The 26,758-nt window shown below is 42.4% G+C and overlaps 1 protein-coding gene across 1 annotated transcript in view; it reads right to left on the bottom strand.

Moving 5' to 3' along the window:
* Window positions 1–26,758, bottom strand: part of MSN (moesin) — a 250,128-nt gene that overhangs the window by 106,273 nt on the left and 117,097 nt on the right. Inside the window, exon 2 of the mRNA XM_085608290.1 lies at window positions 15,167–15,250. Coding sequence (XP_085464416.1) covers window positions 15,167–15,250 — 84 coding nt within the window. The remainder of the gene's footprint in view (window positions 1–15,166; window positions 15,251–26,758) is intronic.

Raw genomic sequence — 26,758 nt, 5'->3', positions numbered from 1 at the left:
GCCAACCAGACATAGAACTATTTGCCACACACGAAAACGCGAAATGACCAACCTTCGCCGCCATGTTTCCACACAAGCTGTCCAAGGGCTATGCGATATGGACGAACTGGTCAGGCAGATTTGCGTACGCTTTTCCGTCACTCCCACTCATTCCACTAGTACCGCAAGCTCCGACAACAGTCTCTCAAAATGATCCTAATAGCTCCCACATGGGCACGTCAACCGTGGTTCACAACACTATTGGAACTCTCACTAGTTCCACACCAAAAACTACGCCTCTCCCCATCACTACTAACACAGAACCATGGAGAGATAAGGCAACCCGATCTAACTCAGCTGAATCTGGCTCCTGAAGTCCTAGAGTTCGGTTACCTTATCCTTCCACCGGACTGTATGATCATCATTAAAGAAACCAGGCGCCCTACCACTAGAGCTTGCTATGCGGCAAAATGGAAAAGATTTGCCATTTACTGCACTAACCATAATATTCATCCACTGAATGAGTCCATCCTTCACCATGGCCAGCTTGTTTTGAATGGCCCAAGAGCCTGTGCCCCCTACTGCCCACAACTCAAGCTAAGAAACCCGGGGATAATCTTAAACCAGGTTTAGCATTCGCTCCACAAGATATCACTGGTTTAAGTGGCATTAATCTATAGCAGTATTTGCTCATGAAGCTCGGCCTCTAATGCCAACTAATCAGAGTGGAACCAACAAAAAAGCCCTAGTAATGGGAGTGGATTACTATCACATGGTCTAAACAAGACTCAAGAGTCGAAAGAATCGTGCAGTCAAACTCTACCTGCACCTCTAGAAACTTGAACATGCAGAACCAACCTCAAGAGCCCCCCCCCACTCACTGTGGAATCAAAGATTAAACTCAAAAAACCCTTTAGCACCATCAACCAGTTTGAACAAAGGTGCCAGCTGACATCACAGCCTAGACCCACACTTTTCATTCCAGCCAGGAACCTGTAGTCGACAAATCCGGACCTTTGCCAAAGAGGAAAGTTAAAATATCAAACTTGTGGAATAGCATTCATCTGATGGACGCTTTGACAAGTGCAGCGTAGGAGCAATACCTACCACCGCTCTCTGTTCAACAGAAAACTGCTCTCGCTTTTAGTGCTCTATAGTGAACACAAGGCGACCTGTCAGGTGCGCAACAAAACTCCCATATAAGGACGTAGAATGATTATGAAACAAATAACTGACTATTTCTGGTAAACCACATACAATGACTTCCCAAGATATCCCAGTGCCACAGATAAAGTGAGAGAACCATCAGAGGCAAATGTTTAATCTGAGAGCCACATTTCAATGGCTTTGCAAAAAGCAAGATGGCAGAACGAGGCTCGGAAGGGTGATGGTAGACTGGTCCATGCTTTTGATCCAGGTAGGACAAAGATCTTCCCCAGTCTGGATCCTCTGATGCGGAGAGCATTAAAAGATTACCCGAGAGGAAGGCAAGGCTGGAGGCATCTTCAGAAGCACCATTTGAGGAGGGCAGAGATGCCCAAGATTGTATGCATGAGGCAGAACGCCTCAAAAAGTTCACGCGTGTGCACTGGAAGCCAATGTACAACTAAAACAGACCTCACAAGATGAAATGGACTGTTCACTGAATGAAAGGCAGCACGTGTTTAAACTTTCAGGAGCTATAAGCAAACAAAGCAAATCCGTAAGTGTATTTACCTTAGAATCAACCTTAAAGCTGTCTAAACACGAGCTTATAGCCAAGACTTGAATCTCCTTGGATGAATTCGAGGCTTGAAACAAGTGTCTCTAGTTTTGACAATGAAAGGCCCGCGGCTGTGCAGTCTTGTGTGGAACCACACCCCAGCTGTAATATAAATAAGAGGAAAGTGCCCTGTGGACAAGATCACACCGAGAAGAGAGGGAGGCCCCTGGTTTCAACCTCTGCTGTGGACAAGATTACACCGAGAGGAGAGGGAGGCGCCAGGTATCACCTCTGCTGTGGACAAGATCACACCGAGAGGAGAGGGAGGCCCCTGGTTTCACCTCTGCTGTGGACAAGATCACACCGAGACGAGAGGGAGGCCCCTGGTTTCAACCTCTGCTGTGGACAAGATTACACCGAGAGGAGAGGGAGGCGCCAGGTATCATATCTGCATCCAGGCCAGGAAGGTTAGCGACAGATGGATAATGCCAAAAGCGCTGCGCAGTAGCTGGGTAGGGCCTCTGGGAGCACAGCTGTGCTCTTGTGCAGTCAGTGGAAGGACCGCAACAGCTGTAAATGATGATGCACTCCGAGATCTTGTGATCTGGGTACAAGCTTCTGTGTGGTCAGAGATAGAGATCGGTCCCAGGCAGTGGCATGAGAGTACCAAGCCGCAATGGCATAAAACAGGAATACATGTCCTAATTCCCACCAGTCAGCTGTGTGTGAATGAAGGCTGCTGGACTGTGCATTCACCGTCATCCTGGACCCCCACGCATGCGTGGTGCTGCAGACGAGGCCGGCCGCTTCCTTGCAATTCTTGGCTTTGCTGCCGGGACGGAGACCGACTGGTCACCCAACTCAGTAGATTGGTTCCATATTTGTGTTAATTTTTAAATGCATTTCTATAGGGCGCGGACAGTACCCAAAGGTGCTAGAACACTTTCGAATAGAAAATGAGTATTACGTAGGGTGCAAGATCATCAATACACAGCTCAGAGTTACATTATTAGTAATTTCACTTGTTGCCTAAAGTACTAGTTACCGCCGTCCCCGACTTAACACATCAGGATTTCGACTGGTGCCAAATGCACGCTGGAGTTTATTGAAAGTGAGAATGACCAATAAGTCTTAAAGGTTCAATTACTGATTGAAACCGGGAAGGAGGGGTTAGCTAAAATGTCATTGAAAGAAAAGGGGTTTAAGGTTGAAGTGGCGGCGCGCAAGTCAGGAGTTCCAGACCTCGGCCCGCTTCCGGAGGAGGACTTTGCCTTCAGTCGCTCCTTTAAATGTCAGGAGCTCTAGCAGCAGTCCAGGGAGAGGGCATTTGGCACCTGCCACCTCAGGAGTGGTTACAATACAGGTCAGCCGTCTGAAACGGAGTTTCAACTGGTGACTAGTCGCCCAAACCTGGCTCCATCGCCCCTTTCACTGGGGAGCCTCTAAAACAGGTTTTAAAACACTGCTATCTAGACCTGAACTTTTGACCTTCATGCTCACTCCTTTGTCAACAGCAATGTCAAAGGTCATACCTTTTTTAGTGACCAGAACTTCAAGATAACCACGCCCCATGTAAATTGTTGGCTATAGTAGTTGTACGCCAATATATCCAATAGGGATATCTTTAAAAATCTGAAATGGATTGAGCACGCCTGGCGAACTTTGGACACACCTGCCCCAACAATCTCAGGATCTCCTGGACAATTTGAAGAGCAGAGAAGTCACGAATTCAAAATTAAACAGAACTACACATTTTGGCCAACTGGAGTAAATCTAGAAGTATTAGTGAATAGCTTTGAACTGTACTCGTGACCTCCTCCACTACCCCAAATATATCTGTTCTTCAGTCAACCTAATGTGCCCTTAGATCCAAAGATAAAGCTGTGAAATAAACATGATCAAAGCCTCCAACCACCTGGAAGAACTTAGCAGGCACCATCTCTCAAGGACTTCTTCCTAGTGCTCGCCCCCAACCAACAGCTTGTGAATTCATCCTCATCCAGGGCGCCGCAGACATATCCTGAATCGTGCCTTTGTCTACAAACCCCTGCAACACCCAGGCAGCTGCCATCTACGCAACCCTACAAACCTTCCGCAACCACGGAAACACCTTAAAATACAATTTAGAAGAATGGAGAAACAAGTTGCTCCTGCTTCACCACTCAGGATTCCATTCTCCTACTAGAGCAAGCGGAGGGTCTTTTTATTATATTAGACCAAGGCCATCGCGAAGCAGTGATCGCCTGGCACCTTTGCAGCTTAAGGCTCAGCAGACATTTTTAGGTCGAGCCTCGGCAGCGCATGCGCGGCTCTGCGAGGTATGCTGTATTCGCATATGTACTTGAAGTCCCGCCCACTCTCTGCCCAGATTTGTCATTGGCTTGTGTAATTGTCCTTCGTAAATTATGGCTTCCAATTCGTCTCTCCTTAGTACCGCCTTGTCTTAATTTGTAACCTCCCATGAGGACTGGCACCTTTACTTCTGTTACACCGTATGTCTTTAGTCTGTTAGCACTATTTTCTTAAAGGAGTTTCTCCTACTGCAGAAAACGACATGCTTTCCTGCAACATTCAGTGCGCCATGCACCCTTTGACTTTCCAAGCAGCAGGAACAACGGCGGCCGCTTCTTTGAAATGAAATAGGTCTCGCATTTACAAGAGTTTGAGCTATTGGTATTGTAAATGACAATGCATTTTATTTATGTGTTATCAAAACACAAATAAAAGGCATGGTCATTTACAATGGCAATTGCTTAAACTCTCTTACATGCGAGACCTACTGCATTGCAAATTCCTGTTTTCTCAAATGGCTGGGACTGTGAGCATCCCATCGTTAACAATGATTCGGAGCTGGACCGGCCGAACTGTTCAGGATCACAGGGTTATGTTTTGTTATTTTTAGTGTGAGCATATCACATGGGAGGGTGGCACCTTGAGTGAGTAGAGGGATGTCCTGGCCTGCCTGGTAGGACATTGGAAGAGCGGTTTTCGGTTTCTTTTGGAATTCAAGGACGGAGCTGGAGGCTACGATGTGGTAGGAGAGTTCGTTCAAGGCTTTGGCGTGATGTGGGAGAAAAGTCGTGGAAAGCCTCATGGAACATCACCTACTGAGCAACAAATATGCGCCGTCTGGCATAAATCAAGCAGGATCACCTGCAATGCCAGGTGTACGTGGCGTGCATCGAGATCCATCTCCTATCCTGGTTGGAAACATTGGGTATGGTCAGACTACAAAATATACCAGCACTGGCAAAGCCAAGGAGTATGGTTTCCCTCTAATGCATAGTAAGCACTGGGTGGCACCATTAATCCACGATTGGTAATTATAAACTAGAAAATGGCTATGTTGACCTACCAAGTAAATTGAAGTTATGTCTTCAATGTAACCCTCACAACATGCCATGGCCCGGTACTGTAGTTTCTGAGTCTTTAGTGTTTGCACAGACCGGTAGTAACCAGACAATGAAAAGAAAGAACAAGGGTGTTTTATTTGATGGACCAAAACTTGACCTCTGCTCCCCTCCTCCCCCAAATATAGTTAGTAAAAAGGGAGTGACTTTCAACTGTGCCTGTCCTGAAAGGTACTGCCTGTTTGGAACAGGCTCCACCAACGATTACTTTTCACGCTTCCATACTTGAATTTACAGCAGCCACATTTATAGGCGTGGACTCCTTGAATCCAGCCTCACTTGTAAGAGGGGTATATTGGAAAGCATACAAGCACATCACAGGCAGACTTTGGTCGAAGGTACTGTCACAAAGCAAGTCAGGCTCCAAGTAGGACACGACCGCACAGAAGAAGGTTTCCAAGTTATTGTAAGATGAAACGCCTGAGCTATCCAGTCATCTGGAGCAAGGGTTCAGACAACTTGCAGGAGACGCACCACCTGTGCTTGCCAACCTGAAAAGGCCCTGAAAACTCCAGCTGCCAACCTGAACTCTGGTACGACAAGAAGGGTGGGCGTAAGGAGTTTATCAACGTGCGAGTTTCTAGACTTATTTAAAAACACACCCTCGGCACAGGGCTAGGAGAAAACGCTTGAAAACTAACCTTTTTAAGAAAAGTTTCCAGCAATGACTTGCTCACAAGAGGCAACAGCATAGTCAATATGCGAAAACTGGCGAATCCGGATACGGCTCCAGAAGTCCTGAATAATGGCCTGTAGCTCCTAGGACCTTCCTCGCTAAGGCCCCACATCACCTCCCAAGCTGCAATAAACACAAACTTCCACAAAGGGCCCAGCACCCTTCAACACAAAGACCCGAGGCTGCCTCCCAATCCACCACACATTTCCTTCCCAGAAAGCACCATGGACACCACCCAAGATAACCTGACCTCACACAAGGTTGACTGATCCATCTTGTATCTAAAAGGAGAACTCTGCACAACCCAAACAAGCAGATTCGATGCTACAAAGGTTAACAGACCAAGACAATGAGGTCACTAGGGTGAACTTTCATATTACATAGATGTGTGGAGGGTTCCTTTATTGTGATGGCTAGGGTCATAGTGGGCAACAGGGTCATGGTGGCATTGATGCCATGATGAACTTCCCTACTGAGGAGTGACTCATCTGAGTTGCTATGGTTGTGGAACAGAGCAGTCTGCTGCGCGTTGGGAGTTACAGGTCAGTATTTACCCTCCTTGAAGACCAGACTCACAGGCACCTGGAGTTACAGGTCAGTATTTACCCTCCTTGAAGACCAGACTCACAGGCACCTCTTTAACTACAGATTGTATACCATTCTGTCCAAGGCCCATTCATCCTATTGTGGGACATCAGACAACCTTTGAGTAAAACAGAAATGGAGCACTTCCACTCATGGCTCTGTGAATAAAGCAGAGTAAAATATATATATATATATATATATATATATATATATATATATATATATATATATATATATATATATATATATATATATATATATATATATATATATATATATATATATATATATATATATATATATATATATATATATATATATATATATATATATATATATATATATATATATATATATATATATATATATATATATATATATATATATATATATATATATATATATATATATATATATATATATATATATATATATATATATATATATATATATATATATATATATATATATATATATATATATATATATATATATATATTACCTACTGGCGGTCGCCAGTAGGTAGTTATAGTTAGGACCACGTTTCCATAGGAAAACCTCAACATTCTATTTTGAATAACTTTGGCGCCGGTCGACGAATCCTCGCGAATTTCTCAAAATAGGTGGGGCGCTACGCTCCGCTCCTACCCTGAAAGTCTCGGGGGGATCCGTCAAGCGGGGGCTGAGATAAAAGGGGGGTCCCAAAACGCGTTTTTCCCATGCATTTTTCCATAGGACCTTTAGAACGAGCTACAGCCCGAACGGCTGAACAGAATTACTCAAAATTTGGCAGAGAGGTAGTCCCTAGGTCAAGGAAGTGCCTTTTGTAGGTTTGGTGTAAATCTGTTCAGTAGATTCTGAGAAAATAGCCTTTAAATCAATATATATATCTGAGCCCGCTTACGGTACGCTTACCGTACGCTTACGGTAAGCGTACGGTGGCGTGCGCGAGCGCGATTCTGATTGGCTCTTAGATCTTAGTAAACATTCGAATCGGTCGAAACCAGGAAGCGGCGGCCGCCATTTTGTGTATTTCACTCTGAAAAAAAAGAGTGAAAACAAGGAAAGGGGGCAATGAGGAGAGTTACAGACCCCCTAACATTTGTAAGGGGGTCAAAGAAGGACAGAAAAGTACAAAAAAAACATTTATTGATTTTTAAAAAAAATCACGGGGTACGCGTACGGTAAGCTTACGGTAAAAAAAATAAAAAAACATAAATGAAAAGCAGATTTAAGAGTTTAGATATTAGGGAGCTCTAAAAAGAGCTGTTGTGTTTATGAAGTCATTTTTTAGTGGTACCTACAAGTAAGTACCGATGCAGAGTCTAAGGTTCAAGAGGAAGACTCTGTTCCCTTCATCATTGAAGTGCACACCATCTCCTCTATAAATGTCTTGCATGTCATAACGCAAGTTGTTGTGGTAAATGGCACCCATACCATAGTCACGGAGGAAAGCAGAAACAGATTTGTTGACGTGCTTTCTTGCTTTGTCAATCTGTGGACAGAAATGATTGGACCAGTTCCATTTTTGCCTTTGGCATATGTTGGAAAACACAAAGGCAGTTTTAGGGAAAAGTGTAAACAGTTGTGCAAAGGTGTCCTTCATAAGCATTTCCAGACCTACCCCAGTCAAAGTGCCTAGGTCATTGTCACCACAGTGCACTATTATGAGGTCAGGGTGTTGGATTTGAATGAAGGATTAAACAAAGGCTTACGGTACGCGTACTAAAAAAATATTTTTTTTTTAAAAAAAGTACTGCAAATAAATTTTACATGTTTATTTTAAAATATATATTTAAAAAAACATAAAGAATTTTTAAAATTTAATCATAGTCTTTATAAAAAGGTAAGATAATTAAATTAAAAATATGTTAGAAAAAAAAAAAAAAAAAATTAGCATTTAAAAAACCTTGCAAATTCACTGAAAAAACCATGGGTTTCACACACGTTATAGTTAGGAATTAGCATTTAAAAAACCTTAGAAATTCAGTGAAAAAACCATAGGTTTCACACACGTTATAGTTAGCTGGACATTTTACTCGTAAAAAACCAATGAAATTGCCCCGTTATAGTTAGTTCAGCTAACTATAACTCGCGCGCCCGCAATGCACTCCTGATGACGTCACATATTACATCACTCATGACATGGTCAGTGACATCACTCATGACATCACTGATGACATCATCCTTGTGATAGAGTGGCAGACCTCCTCTCACCCTAATATAACCTTTGAGACACACATTCAAAAATAGAGACTAAAATTTTCAAAACAATGGACATACCAATACCAGTTACAACAACCTCTTCAGTAATTCTAAGATCCACATACACATCCACTCATTCACCAACAGTCCAATACAGTCACTCATACATGTACTCACTCATCATATGTACTCATACACCTATACATCCTGTTACACAATGCCACTCATCCATAGAGTTACTCACACATAGTCACTCGTGCTAATAAAGAATCAAACATACATTTACTTGCATATACAGTTATACACACACCACCATACTTACTTCTACGGAAACTTACACATACTTAGTCTTTTAAACAATCACTTATAGAAACACATACTTATTCATACAGGAACTCTTCCAATCTCTCACCCTTGCATATACTCACATATATACACCAATAGTCACATATACTAGTTTTAAACATATGTAGTTACTCAAAGACACTATTGAGACAGTCATTCACTCACTAACACACCCATACACACACTCATCCACCCATGCAGTCCTGCACACATGGTCTGTTCAACACATACAAACAGTGAGTCACTCATTCATGCACCTATGCACTACGTAATACCCCCACCGAACCATGCAGACACTCAGACTGATACTCAAAAAACCAACTAATAACCTATATAGACACCCATGTAGCTACTCACCAACCCATGCAGCCACTTATACACAAAGTGAGAGACTGATACAGATATATACATATTTAAACATTACTCACTAAAACATGTATTCACTATGATACACTTAATCAGTCAGTTAAACAATCAATTTTTCAAAAACAAATCATCCATTTAGACAGTTATATACCCATTTATTCTTCCATCGACCTTGAGATATACATATATAAAACATATTTAATTTTCAGAAAAACCCACATTCACTGGATGATGTCATCAGTGATGTCATCAGTGATGTCATTTGAGATGTCATCAGTGATGTCATGAGTGATGTCACTGACCATGTCATGAGTGATGTAATATGTGACGTCATCAGGAGTGCATTGCGGGCGCGCGAGTTATAGTTAGCTGAACTAACTATAACGGGGCAATTTCATTGGTTTTTTACGAGTAAAATGTCCAGCTAACTATAACATGTGTGAAACCTATGGTTTTTTCACTGAATTGCTAAGGTTTTTTAAATGCTAATTCCTAACTATAACGTGTGTGAAACCTATGGTTTTTTCACTGAATTTCTAAGGTTTTTTAAATGCTAATTCCTAACTATAACGTGTGTGAAACCCATGGTTTTTTCAGTGAATATATATATATATACACACACACACATATACACACATATACATATACACACAAACATAGATAGATATATACAAATATACATATACACATACATACATACACACACATTAGGCCTGGGCAGTAAATTCCATTCCGCTCGCGGAATTTGGGTAATTTCCCGTTTGCGGAGAATGCGGAATTGCCCAAAATTCCACGATCCGCTGAATTTTTTGCTTGTTTGCGCTTTCAAAATGCGTGTTTGCAAGATATCTCTCCTCCCCCCTGAGCAATCACACAGCATTCGCGAACAGGAAAAAAGCATCGCGAACGGGCAGAACAAGCATTTCCGCGTGTTCGCGAAACATTTGCGTGCTCGGAGATTTTTACTGTTTTATGGAGCTTTGCGTAGCGCGGCTAAGCAAATTCCGCCCACCCCTAAAATATATACATACACCTATATATATACACATACACAAACATGTGTGATAGCTAGCTGCAGGTAACAAATTAGAATTCCAGCAGGGCCACCGCTACCCTTTATCCTTCGTAGGTCGATATAAGCGATGGCAATATCGTTAAGTTGGATAACAGCACCTATTTACAATGCTTAGAAAAGATTACAGAGATACATAAAACACGCAATTCGAATTCACACCACACATGGAGGCGTCCCAATTCACAGAGGAATAATGTAGGATACCACAATTTGGATCACGACTCATGCCCATCGCAAACGCTCAAGCGACTTAAAGAGTATGCAAGAAGCCTAAACTCGCTGCAACCACCAAAGTCAACTTCAAGTTCGCTCCGTTGAGAAATACAAAGCAGCATGGAACGGTTAAAATTCACAGTTTGGGGAAAATGTAAGTTTTCTTAATTTTATGTTACGCAGCAAGCTCAGAGAACACGATATATCGCACAATGTATATATCGCAGTGAGTTTGAACCGCGTCAATCCAGCTGGAGACTCTTGTCCAATCGCTGTCGATACTTTTAGAGTCTTACACAGTGGGTTCCAAATGATCCATTGTGCACGATGCTGCAAATATCGGGGTCTGGTGATTCCTGTCCGACACAAGCATACATCCATATGAAGAGCACATTAAACCATTAACGTCAAACCACCATCACCAGAGGTGGAAGAGGACATGTGCTGGGCATCTGGTTTGCCAAACTTTTCACCAGCATGGAAACAGAGTGCACAGTACCGACGACAGTAAACCATTTCATATCCAGAGAAGACTTCCACATATACACGGATGATAGATTACATGTATACGGTACCATGTGCACTACTCGGACTACATTTATACCATGTGCACTACTCTGACTACCTTTCATACCGCGCTCACTGCCCGGACTACATTTCTATAGAGTTCATTACCCTGAATATATTTATACCACACTCACTATTCGGACTACAATCATACCGCGCACACTACCCTAGCTGGTCTCACAAAGCAGTAGCCTATTTGTCCCAATAGGGCATCCAGGAGTCCGAGAGCCGAAGATGAAGGGCTTTCCATGAGATCACACCTTGGACAGAGAAGGACCCACCTTCTCTGGATAATAAAATGAGCTTAGTCACCAGACGCAAATTCATACCTTAAGGTCCCGATCAGGGGTATACCCATGATCACTACTGGGCAGGAACGAGGGACCCCACATTATGAATGCACCCCAGCTTACGCATGTTCCTTTCTGTAGCTTTGCCATCTCCTCTTCTAGGGGTCCTCTTCCCAAGATCAACAACCAGGAGAACAGCACCTTCCGTGCCCTCTAGAAGCGGTGAACCTACGGTGCATGAGGCTCATGGCTGCCTCCACCACCCTTGAAAGAAGAGTCAGGATGGGTTTCAGGTATTCATTTGCAGGAAGCTGCGGGTCGCCACCTTACTCACCTGTCAATTGAGGGCGCGTGGGTCTTCAAGACCAAACCAAGTTCTTCAGCTTCTCAGATGGAAGGATGAGCTCCCAAAAGAGGGTCCGGTGGAGCGATGGGGAGATATCGAAGGTTGGGTCTTCTTTTGACCCAAATGTAGTAAGCTCTGCGTTAGAGCTACTGAACTGAGGGCTATCACGTCTCCTCCACTATACATCGCCTTCCAGCACACGCCAGAGCTCAAAATGGCCCTGGGAGCATCTAACCCGTACGTGGGTATTAGGCGCAGGACTATGGCTACAGTTTGGGCTTTACAGTTTGGATTACCCGCCTTCTGTGCAAGTTAAATAACGTGGGAGATGAAAGACCTATACTGTTTGCACTTTATGGAAGGTCACGTCATGTAGATGTACGTAAATGTCTAACAATAGATTGAGTTATTGGGTCAACAAGTAAAACCTGCAGATAGACAAACAATTTGCCGTGCAAACATAACCCACCAAATGAAGCAGCCTCATCGGGGTGACAAATACATTTTGACAGTAAACCCACACGTGAATTATTTTATTTAATAACGTTTTTTATTTTTGTAGGTCAAGCCTCTTCACTTAAATGAAGAGCTGGACCAACATTTCTGCTTACTTGGATCCATTGTTCACACCCCTTCAACAGCTACAGTGATGACTGCCACACTTGGACAACATGAGAGTATCTTTGGACCCAGACCCACACCCCTTCCAACGCTGCATTCACTCCAAGCGATAAAAGAAGATTAAATATTTTACTTGGAACAGAAGCCACCTCAGGTTCCAAGCTCTTCAATGGCCGGGTAAGCCTGCCGCCCACGCTCTACAGTCCTTAAAGCGGTGTTCTGGCTCGGAAGTCTCAGCAGGTGCAGACAGAGGGGGGGGAGGGGGTGGGGGGTGGGGGGGGGGGGGGGGGGGGAGACATCTTTTTTTGTTCCAAACTTGACTTTGGGAAGCAGGTGGAATCGCTAGTGCGCCTCTACAGAGCAAGTTACAACCGTGTGAATGGAGCAGAGGGGCTGGTTAAGCCATCATGGGTTCTTAGGATGCGGGTCAAGTGCTCAAGTTTAGTTGATCATCTGCTTGTCGGGCAGATGTGTGTGTGACTTACTGAACCCACAGGGTTACTCAGTTTACTGGAGAAACATTAAATCAGCAGAAAGAGAGGAGTCTTCAGTTCCATCACTGGAGTGATGAGGCACTGACTCACTTATGACTAAATAAAAGGTGGCATCTAAGCAGGAGCAAAACATTTTGGAAAGACAGTTTCCATCCAAGGGGCAGACGTCAGTTTTGAAACATGTTCAGGACACGCCACGGAATCAGTCTACGTGAAGAGTCGGGACCAGGAATGGACGTGCAACTTGGCCGTCCCTCAATAGATGCCAGCAGAGTGGAGCTTTTTGTAGTTCCTGGATGGTTTATTGGTCCTGGAGGGTGGCGTGCAATCAAGCTCTTGCTGCCTCCGAAGGCTTCACTACTACACAGTGGTGGCAATGAACCACGATGTAGAATGATACACTTCCCGATGGACAAGGCTTGCGAAGGGGCTGTCGGTGTACAGCTACAGAAACCTACGAATACGGATATCAATGTGACCGTGCATCTGAGGCCTTCGTAGGACCATTGGTGAAGAATGCTGTGAACGTCAGAAGCATCTTTCAGTGGTCTCGTGAAAGATTCACGAGAGAGTGTAATAATGTCACTTATACAATGAGGGGGTGCAAAGTTAGCACATGAAGGCCATAATCATGCCAGACATTAACGATAACCGCGGACTTTGCAAACATTCTCCTATGTATTGTATGAGGGTCGCAATTAAAAGCCGGGGCACTTGAACCCTTTTGAAGCAGTGATGGAGACATGTACGAGGAGAAGTCCGGGTGTATTGGGGAAGACTATTTCTAATAGCAAGATTGTATACACAGCAGCAGCATTAGTAACATCCAATTCAATAAACCATGTGAAGTAAAGTTTGTAAGGGTTCTAGTTTTGCTCGTAAGGCATTATCAAGAGCTTAAACTTGGGACTTTCCAATGAGATGCGCAAGAAACCGAAAACAAAAGTTTGCGTCAAGGTACATGTGGTTAAGACTCCGATTCAAAGTCCTGTACACCGCTACTGGAGTCTTTGGAGTAAAAGGCCATGGCTCATTTTAGAAACGGATACATTATTTTCTCCTTCTGCCATCAATAGAAATTGAGTCAGAAATGTCTGAGGCTCTATGTGCACAGCCCTTTAACGACCTATTTCAACCACTCACTAAAACAACCTGAAGATCAGGAAAGCTCTGAAAAGGTTACTTTCGTGATTGACTTGCAACCCAAAACCCAGGTTAGCCGGACCATTCTGTCCCTTTTATATATTAAGGGCAAGGACCTCAGCAAGGGTCATAGGTCATACAGAACATTAGGCTATGGCTCCTGCCAATTGCACATTCCAGCGGATCAATAATGCAAGACCATCCCTTGTACGCTCTTTATTACGAGATCGGACAACAGTAAATGCTCTTTTGACTTTTAAGGAACCCCCACTAAGTCATTAATGGAAGGAGGGTACCCCAGCTAAGCATTCTTGATGATTTGAACCGCAAACAAATATACAAAAAACACAGAAACAAGCCTTCATGGAACAAATACACAAACGATTAAATATTTTGTTTATTTCACAAACAAATATATAAACAAATGAGAATTTTAATCAGAAGGTTTGAGCTTTTTTTTTAAATTCAATTGATGCCTCTACTTCAACAAATCAATTTGAGGCTACTAACTACATTTGTATCCCCCAATTTCCAATCCCTTCGCATTTACAGAATTTTACAATTTTTACTTTCACATTTTGCTTCTTTATTTATATGCAATTTATTAATCTGTTAACATTTAATTTTCTAAGCAGCCACAGATCTCTTGAAAAGGCTTTGTGGAACACCCAGGGTCCCTGGACCACCACAAGTTAAGAACCACTGCTCTAGGGGACCAGACAGTCGTAAGACTCCATCAATCAGGCTCAATCATTATCCATGACTTCCAGATCCCTACCACCACTCTGCTAGACAGCAATGCCATTGGTCGAAGGGGAGCTAGAGCATAGTCTGTAGATTAATCTACTGGACACCCCAGAGAATCGCTCAGCCAGAGACACCCTGAAGGGGCCGGGAAGCAATTATGTTAGACACTATAAGAAACTGCCAAACATTTTGTTAAGTGTCTGAAATGAGTACCACAGGATTGGATGTAAGGAGTCAACTAAGGAACATGGTAAGAAGCTGCTTCAGGTGCAACCAGCTTACATCATCCCCGTTTGCACTTAATGGGCACACAATTACCAATATTCCAAATGTGGGAGTTTACGGCATGTACCACCTCTGTGCTTTGCATTTACCCAGTTACAGCCCCGTCCATACACTGACCTGGTCAAAGAGCTGCTTCCCCGTGGTGTTGGGCTGGATGGCAAACTCCAACTCCGCATCCATGGTGGTCACCCGCACGCTGATCTGCGGAGGAAGAAAAAACAAGATTTATCAACTACTCTACAAACACCACCTTTTAAACCTTACACTTGTCCCCTTCCTTCGTGTTCGGGAACTTGGGCAGTACAACTGGAAAATGACAGATTCAAGGTGCACGTGATCAATAGGTTGAAAACACAGTCCTGCTCCCAATAGGTTGTGCAAGTGTCTCATGAGTATTTTTATGAATGGTTAGAGACCATATTGCCATTCGGAGGAAACGCAATGTAGGCGTGACGTCACCATGGACAGGTTTTCATCCAACAGAACAAATCAGGAAAAACAAGGATAGGAGCTAAGTCAAGACTTCTAGAGAAGGTCTGCCATGGACATTAAGAGAGTCAATATTAAGTAACTCAAATTTAGGGGCGGTGAGATGACAAAACACTTCAGCACGTGGGACTGAGAAAATCCACCAGAGCATACACTCCCTGTAGGATTCCAGGTCTATTCGGGCAAGTCACCTTTACTCTGATTTGGAAATGTTTACTGAGAATGGTGCGCATCTCTGCACTATTACGTGCTATTCACTGTAAAGATGACAGTGTCGTGATTCTGGGAATGTCGCATAACAAGTGTAAGATGTAATGCTTAAAATTACGCAAATCACACCAACATAACTTAAATTTCACCTTTGCATAGATACGAGACAAGTACTGCGATGTCACCAAGTGCTGGTTATGCTTTTAATGTTGAATTAGAAAATATATATAATTAAACCAAATAATTTATGAAAATAGCAACTGTTAGTCGGCCAAAAAAGAGAGAGAACCAAGGATGTTGACGCAGGAACACAGATCTGGGTAGCATCTGTGCTGATGCGATACATTCTGACAACCAATCATACGCAGGCAACACTCCCACTTCAACCTCTAATCCAGCAGGAGTTTGTGGAGAGAGAGATGTCAGAATAACACTGAATAGCCCCACCACCAACCACCCTTCATAGGCGAGCACCAAACTTGGGTTATTCTCAAACAACTTATGAGGAATTCATCGTCATCTTTGAAGAGATCAAAGGCAGGGGTTGGGCAACTACAACCAGGAGACCCACATCCAGGCCAGAGTTTCAGGATAGCCAGTGCCTACATGGATGAGCTCCATTTGCATTTAATGCATATCAATACATCTTACTTGGAAATCTGGAACACCTGGCATGGGCTGCAAGCTCTAATGGACCACGACGCTGTCCCAGGACGTAAGGTATGAATCGAGATGAGCTTAGAATCATTTTATCTGCAAGAGTGGGGGGTTTTCTGTGAAATGTACATCAAAGATTCTGTCTGGTCTTTGTTCGCAGGGTGAAACCTCTTGCTAAAGGGAGCGTTGTGGTTTAATATAATGACCCTACACCCTCTCACGCACAAATGCACATAGCAGGATTGGCTTCGCTGCCTCGCGGCGATTCACATACTCACCCCTTCCCAGTGTGCAGCTGTGCATTGTAAATGAATTACAGCGTGCAGGTCCTAGGATGCAAGCAGTTACAGCCTGGCTTAAAACCAGAAATCTCTGCACGTTGAAGCCAAGCATGGCATTTCAGGGTCTTCCTCAAGTAGAAAAAACTGAGAAAAGGCGATTAATTCTGTGCAAAGAAATAAAAAGTGCACACAGACATGCCTGTAGGTATACCATAAAATAGGTCCCAAGTGCCTCCAGTACCGTTGTATGCACTACCACTGTGCACGTTAAGTCACCCAGACACATTGTAGAGCGAGGGATTTTAGGTAAGGAGTTCAAATATAAAGTGTTCGAAGAACTCAAAATCAGAAAAATAAAGTTTAAAAAAGTAAAAGTTTGAAAACAAGCATTGGCTAAGCAAATAAGTCCAGTCTACGATAGATTTTTTAGCTTTGTCAATGTGTTTTTTTGTTTAGCCATGTTGTAAAGCAGCGCGGCTTCTGTGCAGCATGGCTGAGTGGAGAAAAAAAATTGATAAAGTGTGAAAGATAGGGTTAACAGTTTTGGAGAAAAGAATGGGGTAAACAAAAGGGTTAGGAAAGTTTGGTTTGGGGAACCCAAAGGCCTGATTAAGTAAGTAGTTAGGATACTGTTATAGGGTCAAAGTGACAGCTACCGTCAACCAGAGTTTGGAGAGTTAGCTAGCACCCCACGCACAGCATGGTTGAGTACATTAAAAAAAACAAAGTTTAATTACTTGAGAAATTATTCCTCTTCAGTCTTTCAAACTAAAAAGGTAATTGTGTATAATTCATTACATTTCCATCTAAACGTTTCTATTCCATTCTAAACTCTGCCTTTCTGGACATTAAATGTAAAAATGTCAAACTCAGTTAAGGGTGATGTTAGTCTTGGGGATATAAACATGGCAGTCACTGGTGCCAGTAGACTGGTGCAAAGATGCTGGCGTGCAAGGGGGCTTGGGGAGTACAGGCATCAGGACTGCCGTCTCCTCCTCACGACCATCACAGAATTCATGTAAATTTAACCAGGGAGTCATTAGGACGTCATGAAATGTCCATAAGTATGAGGAAAAACTTGGATGGAATTCATCCACGTTTGCCCAAAATTGGTAATTCTGTCTGCAGCTCAGAGTCTGCGATTTGGCAAAGTGACGATTCTTGAAACATTTAGACCAGAGAGATAAATACCGACTGAAAAGTATCCATTAAAGAGAGTGGGCGTTACTGCAGGACAGTGAAAAAAGCACAGCTGTATGTGTTATTTATTTGTACGTTTATAATTTTGATATTTATGCTGATTTGGCAAGAAACTTCATATTAAAATGCACTCATAATTTTAAATACATTTTCCATCCATAAATGAATGCACGTTAAAAAAAAAAATATATATCCCCTTCAAAAGACAGAAAACAGTCACTCATCCTGTCAATATAGTCTGATTGCCAGTGCAGATGCTGCAGTGAAGTGCAAAGACAATCTATCTTCCTGGCACAATGTCGCTCAGTTTTAATATACCTCTGCTGCACCTCAATTTCCCAGTATAAATCCAGGTACCCGTTCCTGGCCTCATTTTTAAAAATTCACTAATTAAAAGTGCTAAGTGTTGGGGCATTTATCAGCTTCAAAACAGCTACCAAACTATGAGATACAAACTTAAAATGCAAATCTGGCCCGTTACCTAGGCAGTACCAAAAAGTCACAGATCCAAAGTGACAAGTGCAGGTGCATTTCCTCAACCCGCCAACTGCACTATAAACTAGAGTTAAAGTGCAAAGAATGATACGTGATAATTTCACAATTTTAAAGTACATTTGTTGAGAAACTACACAAATAATTTGCCATCTTCCGATCATCAATTTATACTTAGCTCGCTAATACAAGGTACTTAAACCTTTAACAAATATTTGGCTAGCTTGTAACATACATAACATTTTCCCATTTCATAATTGAAATGAACAAAGCAGTATAGACCTAATACCCGGATCTATAAAAACTGGGAGCAGCAGCCTCCTTTCACCTGCAAACGCAGAGCACACGACTAACAGATGACTCGATGTCGATGACCAATGGCAACTTTTACAAAATGGGCAATTTCTGAACTTTCTTGCAGTACAAGGCAAGGCACTATTTGGAGGCTGCTAGTCAACAAACTTGCATCTGACCCAGCCTCAAATTCAGAAACCCACATGTAGTCCCCCCCTTGCCTTTATATCCTTTAAGTATTGCTGCAGTTTTCCTATCCCCCAGACTCAAACAAATGTGTAAGATGAGGGCATTTCCCCTCAATAGAAATTGTCAGAGTATCGAAGTCCTTGCTGAGACGTTTAACTATTACCTTAATAACAGCATTTTCCATATAACTGTATTCCAAGACCCATTTGGATCCGCACTACTTAAAATGTACCTCCGGTTCCGCATCCACGGGAGTGAATTTTCAGCTTGAAGGTAAGAACTCTATAAGTATCTAACTGTGTCCTCTAAAACTACTACCGTTCTCCTCCAATAGTTTAAAAATCTTTCAAAGAATTTATATTTGATACTTATAAGCCCCAACTTATGTCGAATCACTGCATTAACAGACTTTCCAGAAAGACCTAACCACGTCTTTCAAATGTTCATTTCAATTACTTCCAGTAGTTTTATTTCTTTCCCTACCAATGTTGCGGAGCCATGGCGATGCACACTTGCAATTTTCAAGTTCTAGGCCGCTCTTAACATCGCCACATAATTATTACCCAGCTCTATCTCCAGTCTCACCACTGCTGGAGACACTGGCTTGCTCTTGGACTGTTGCACTCTAAAATGCGAGATGAATTTGAGGTTCCAACTAAAAATCATACCCAAGTATTTATAATCTGAAACAAACTCAATCAGTTTGCCATGCACCCATGAAGTATGCCTAACTGATTTATGTAAAATACACCTATTACAAGTAAAAGCCATAGCTTTTGTTTTTGACATGATTAACTAGATCTTTCTGCCTACAATAACCAGTAAAGGCCTAACGAGCTCGGCACACCCACGAAGGTTAGATCCAGGACGATAGTATCATCAGCGTAAAATAAGTGCAAAATATCCACCTGTTCCAATCTTGGTGGAAAGACGTCACTTTCTTTAAATTACAAAGGATATCTGCAATGGATATGGAAAATAAAAGGGGAGCAATGATACAGCCTTGCCTACGGTCTTTGGGAGTTTCAATTTTGCTTGAAAGACATCCATTGTTCTGCAACTCAATTTGTGTCCACGACCCTTCGTGTAATTAAATTATCAGTGTCAGAGGTCCTGGGTTTCCCCAATTTTCAATTTATTTCACAGCCTTAACCTATAGATAGTGTCAAAAGCAAATGACAAATCGATATATGTGATGTAAAGGATCTGCTTCTTAATTAAAGAATACTTTTCTACTAGCACCTTGGAATATTTTTTTTTATTGTTTTTTTTTTTTTAATACCTCGGTCATGGATTGGCCTTTCCTAAAGCCAATCTGAATATAAGGTAAACTCTTCTCCTCCTCTAGATGTTTCAGCAGTAGTCTGCCATAAATCTTGCTCGAGACATCGTGGAATGTTATCCTATATTTCTGTAGCAGTCTTTTGGGCCCTCTTTAGGTCTCGCCTGAGCCAGCGCATGCGCTGTCTGGCGAGACATTTAGTGTGTGGGCTTTTAAAAGTCCGACCACAGCTTTTTGGCTGGCGCACGGTTACGGGCACAATGATGAGCAGAGGCGCCATCTGGCTTTCCTCTCTCGTCATGGTGCGCGCACATCGCACACCACTCGCTAGCCTGCTCTCACTTTTGCCGTCGCGCGCGCACTACTCACGTAATTTCTTTTCGCGTGCTTGTTTTCTTCCCCACTTTTGCGGCCTCGCAGCCGCGTAACTTTCAGCCGAGGATACAGATCTTATCAGTTTCATCCTTACGTACCATTTGTCTGATGCCTCCTTCCAGACCGGTCATCCTGTTCCTCCACTTTTATAACCTGTAGTCTTCTCCCATGGAAATCGTAGTTTGCTCCATCTATCGGACCGGTCAGTGTGCAACCCCCCGAACTGACACTTGTGTCCTGCTTTGGAGCCATCAGTCATTCTTATTAGTTTTGGGTGTTAAGTTGGATCCGCAGAACTGCCATCATAACCTTCTGGAGCTGTCACTCACTGCTTAGTTTCACCCTTTACCCCCTTGATCTGTAATTTAGTTTTTCTCTCCATCTGTTACTGTGAACCTTTTATCACCGGAACGGCACCTCGGCATATTAGGGCTTTGCATGCGAGTAGTTAATTTGGTGCTGAAAATGGGGAAAATAATAGTCCGGAATTTAATAAATTGGAGGTCAAGGGCTGACAGCAGAAAGAGAGCAGAGTCTGACAGTCATCATATACATTTATTTTCTAAATACCTTGGGCATAAGAAATTGTCAACAAGGACAAATGTGACGCTTAGTCTTTTCTAGCTTACTGATAACAGATTGCATTTTAAAATACTTTTCGGGGTTAAGGCACCTCCAGCAGAAATCTGTGTACCCAGCAAGTTCCATGCTATAATAACTAAGGTAACTCTGGTGGCTATGCATTGCTGGAGCGATCTCTGTGCAGTAAAGTTCACGAATTCTGACTCCTTGTAACATAGCACCCAGTGTAAATGTACCTGCTGCCCAGCATAGTGTGTAACATACAGGTTACAAATGTTTAATTTATTTTGCTAGCTTAGTGGTTATTGCTTGTTTTTTCAGAGATCCTTTTTTGTATCACATTGTATTAAACGTTTTGGCAGATCGTGGCCATAGCATCTATATGTAGGCATTATTCTTCTGAACCAGTACAATAGCCATAGATAATCATTCGACCTTTCAAAGCCCTAATAGATCCATCTCTATTGTGACATTTTAAAACCACTTTTAGCTAATTTTCTTAATAATAAGCAGTCTTGGTATCTTCAACTCTTTTCAGTGATCCATCAGTTAGGTTCCTTCTCTTCCTGATATTGCCTCCAGGGATTCCCAATGCCTTACGGGCGGCAGGTCTCCTTCAACAATGTACTATAGATGCAGAGCGCGATTTGCATGAGGCGGTCTTTCTGCCACGCATTCGTTTTGGGGGGCTACTCCTCTGCCCCATGACATGTCCACCCTACACTTCCCCATTAACATGTAATACCTACAAATGTTCTACTACTTTTCGTGACTAATTTCATGTATCCACGGAGGGCTATTAGTAGCTCGGTCTGCAATGATAGCTTTGTAATCTCGTTCACTATCTGAAACAGCCAATTACAAAACTTCATAATCATTGGACGTCCCTATGCGAAGTGGAAAAAAATCCGCCGCTGAGGCTGATCATCTACAGCAGTCAGCATTTTCTCTTCCACTGTATTTGAACATATTAAGCAGCATGAAGTACAGTGTGACACACCAGTGCTGGTCGAATTATGGCGCTTTTTTGCCACACCATCCATTATCCATGTTGCCTCTGCCCCGCCCTCCCATCCACCAGCAATAAACAAGCATTGGCATAGCCAACAGGTCTCACCTTTGGGAACTTAGAAGTGTTTAGTTACCCAGCACAATATCCTTGGTGCAACATCAAGTGTTGCATGGCTAAACACTTATAAGGTCCCAACGGCGAGACCTATTGGCTATGCCAATGCTGGTTATAAATTGTAACTCCTACTACTACGCCAGGACTCTGGGATTCTACTTTTTTTAAACTGCCCCAAATAAAGGTGTAAGAACGTGGGCCCATAATGTAGGATTTAACAGTAGCATTTGTGCAAACAGACCCTCAATCCCCTGGGCTCTTGAATTTAAGCTCATCATTAGAACCTCCGTAACAGGTGAAATCTGGACTGGCTGAAAACTGCCACACGATCACCCACAACCACCCTATTCCCAAGTAATTTGTATATCGGATTACCAGTATCTTTTACTTTATACAGTGTATTAATATATTCAACCCAGGTTTTTCCCCCTTGAGGCTAGCACTAATCTTTTTTGATTGTACCCAATGTATTTCCAACCAAAATTCCAGAAGGCAAGGGGCCTTTTCTCCCTCAGGGAGGGTAATAATCGGTCTCATTTTCTTCTCTTTTAACCCAGTTAATTCTTCTAATCTCTTTATGGAATGACTTTCTAGCTGATTTAATTGCTACCACTCTTTCAGTTGTTTTAAGTCTTCGGGCTTAAATTCTTGTTTAACGTTATTTTTGGCTTTATCCAAATAATGTTTAACATAAGAGACCCTTCCCACCCCCTGTAGCTTATCCGAACAGATCTCTATATTATTTAGCAACATACCATACTTATATGGGTTCTCATCAGGAGATTGGTGCCTGTAACTTTTCAACAGCCCCCATATCCACCTCTGTTTCACTTCTCACTCTGGTCGTCTAGATAATCCTTCGAGTTGGCCTATCATTCTCTATTCCTCGTAACCAAATTAAGTATTATTGGTAAGGGTTTAAGATCACTATCCTCCTTGTTCCTGAACGATAAATCCACTACCCAAGAAAAACATGTGAATAGGATCGTATAATATATCGGTAAGATACAAATTCCATTTTCAAATATACTTTACAGAACTGAACCTTAAATTGAAGACCTTTGAACTTCTACATCATAAAATTCTCTTTAAACTGCAACTGACCTACAATCCACTCGTACAGACATATCTAGCATGTTAATGACATTACTGCACATAATGCTACTCTCATTTTAACTATATTTGTTAAGTACACATATATATATGTGTTCATTTTACAAATATCCTTTTATCATCAGACCAAAAATACAATATATTGGGTTCATACCAAGTATACCATTTAGTGTTAAGCCATAATGGATCGGCAGGCTAATGAATCCCACATGGACCATCACACAGGTTTCCCCAGAGGCAGACTACTGACTCCACCTACATCCCCACTGGATACAAATGAGATGGCCTAAATGCCGCTTCAAGATGGCAGCCTAAATCTCTTTGCAGTACACAAAAAAGTGATAAATGGAATGCTTGAATTAATCTCAGCCACTGGTAATTACTCTGAGCTGTCTCCCAGTTCATTGTAATTTTGAACCATGCTACCTCAGTTGAGACCTAGCCACATGCAAATCAGTCTTGGCCAATAGGAACAGTCCAGCCCGAACTGCCAGGCCCTCCCTGAACCAGAACACAAGCAAACTAGGACCAGTTTTATCCCTTTTAGGTTTTCAGTCAGGTACAGCTTGGTTCCAGAGGCACAACATACACCAGTCCCACCTAGGGTGTCAGACGAAGTATACAAAAAATTGACTGATCGAATGCTTGAATTAATTTCAGCGGCTAGTAATTGCTGGTAAAAATCTTCCTGCGTCACAGACAGTGTCTCATGTAGCAATTCCTAAGTACAAGGCCACTGATTGGCAGGCCAACACTTTGTGTACCCAAGTAAACTTTTCTTTAAATTAACCTCAAGTGTGGGAGTCGCTGATCTGGCAAGTGAACGCAAAGCTTCCCATAACCCAACATCATTAACTAATAAAAACAAAACTTGCTGAGACAAAAATATAAAAAGGAGAAGTAGTGAAAACCAATAACTCTTAGTGACTAAAATCAACTGAGTGTGCAAGTTCCCACAGAAAAGTTGCCTCAAATTCTGCAAGCAGAGAGTCCACCAGCACTTGGACCAGAATTGGTAACGGTTTGCAGGAAACACCCTCCACTGAACTTTGGTTACTAGACATAAAACAGTAGAGTAGGAAAAACAGGCAACACCACGCAACAAAACAGGAAAGCCGCTGCGGAGGACTGGACACGCTCCCAGGAAATTGACAATCAGGCAGTCTTAATTTGTTACATGTCAAAGCGAGCTTGGGCAGGGACATACATTTCAAGAAAAGAACATGTATTGGAATCTGCTGAAAATGTCTGGCAGTCTGTTTCAGTATGCTAGGTGAACAGGATCTAGGTCGGTTTCATTTGGTGCTATCCAAGCAATTAGAAGACATATGCAGAATTTGTTTCTGGAAATTCGTATAGCCGGCAGGTCTGGCTAAGTCCGCAGCAACTGCACCTCCAGACCAGGAGCTCTACATGGGATGCGATGGGTCTACGCCTCTGCCACCCCGAGCTTGTAGGCCTGTAACCAAAGCTGTGGGATGGCATATAATCTACCTCACCTCATATCCTTCACTGAGGAGTGGGATGAAAATAACAAGTACTGGCAAAACCAACAGGTCTTGTCTTAGCTGCTGCAGTGGTTATTTTCTTCCTAATGCAAGCATGTGTCACAAAAATGGTACTCTTCCAAATAATGCAGCCACCTAAACGAGGCACAATAAAAAGAAATTAAACCCTCATTGATGGGGCCACTTTACTCGTGATGGTTTTTTAAACAACAAGCCTTTCAGTTGTGCCACACATTTTATTATTACTTCTGAAGACCAGAATAAATTGCTACCAAACAAAGCACTCACTGTGTTACTCAATTTATTATAGCAGCTTTACAAGGAGATGTAAAACAAAGCACCATCTAACTGGACACCTAACGTGTAAGCTAAATAAACACCCAGTATTCATAGTCAATATTAAAATACATAAAAGCACAAGGTAAATCAGATGTCAATGAAAACAAGGGAACTATTTTAGGTGAATTTGAACAGTTTGCACAAGCTTTGTGCAGTCACTCAAGGGAGTCAATCCAAGGACTTCAATTCACCCAAACGCTAGAGGTAGGGAAAGTGACATCATATATCCTTTGACATTAATGTCACAAGAAGCGACATCATATGACCTTTGACCTGGGATCGTCCCACCAAGTGAGGTCACATGACCTTAATCCAGATGACATCACAATTAACATTGGCGAAGTTACATATTAAATGCGTAATTTATATTCATATTCTTCGAGGGGAGAACAAAGGGTAGAGGTTTCTGCCACCTGAGAAAAGTTTGGAAAAATAGACTTAACTAGTGCGCTTTGATGCACAATCTTCATATTAATTTTCTAAAAAGCCATAGGCTCTGAAAATACCCTCACTAGATATTCAAGTTCTTTCACGGTGTGTTAAGCTAATAAAACCTGACAGTCTCCATGAGTTCACCCAATTATGTTTTTAAAATGTCCTATTGGTGCCGTCTTATGTCAAAATGACCTCCATTGCCAAGACCAACATGTTGCCATGGTGGCCTCTTTTGCCCAAACAATATAATAAGGCAAGTGCCAGAATTTTCCAAATACTGCTCATCTTACACTATGGATGTCCCTTATGTCAAAGGTTATGTCTAATATGTTGAGGAACGCATTTTGTCATGAATGACCCCATAACCGTGCCATAGTTGTCTTACCATATTCCAAGAATTTCCTCCAATGTACCATCACCAGCAATTTGCCACAGGTACCACCTATATAAAGAATTTCCTCCAATAGGCCTGCGCTGGCATTTTTTCATGGCTGCCCTATGCCAAAATGTACCTACAGTGTGCCACCAGTAGCATTTTTCTGAGGGTATCCACATGCAAAGTATTGCCTCAAGGATGCACGTGCCAACATTTTGCCAAGGGTTCTTTTATAAGCCAAGAAGCATGCCAGGTCCAACAGCGGATTTGCAAGCGTAACACGTGCTCACTTACATTGACTCATTCACACTCATTCTATCATTGGCACTCACACATTTTCACTTAGTCTCTTGTACTCACTCTCATCCGGGTTCACTTATTCGCACTCTCACTTTTACTCTGACTCACTTATACTTACTCACTCATTTTCACACATACACACCCACGATCCCACATACAAACATACTTTCCCACACATGCATGCTCTCACACAAACTCACCCTCACTCACACAGTCAACAAACATTTTAAACCATTTTATTTTTCTTACCCAAGATGCCAGTGAAGGACCAGATCGTGCTGCTCCATTTTGTATTACACCAATAATAAATAGACAATTATTCACTATTAATGTAAAAAAAAAAAGAGCAGAAAATGAGGTTAGAACCTGACTCTGGTAATGCGAGCTACCCCTGGTGTTCTTGGTACTGATTTTGCCACCTCTGAGGCCAGGGGTAGCAAGGGGTTGCAGGGACCCCCGAC

This window comes from Triturus cristatus, chromosome 5_2, assembly GCF_964204655.1.
Source record: "Triturus cristatus chromosome 5_2, aTriCri1.1, whole genome shotgun sequence".
Taxonomy (NCBI): Eukaryota; Metazoa; Chordata; class Amphibia; order Caudata; family Salamandridae; genus Triturus; species Triturus cristatus.
Note: the sequence above shows the minus strand (reverse complement) of the source record. Positions and strands in the feature narration are given on the sequence as shown.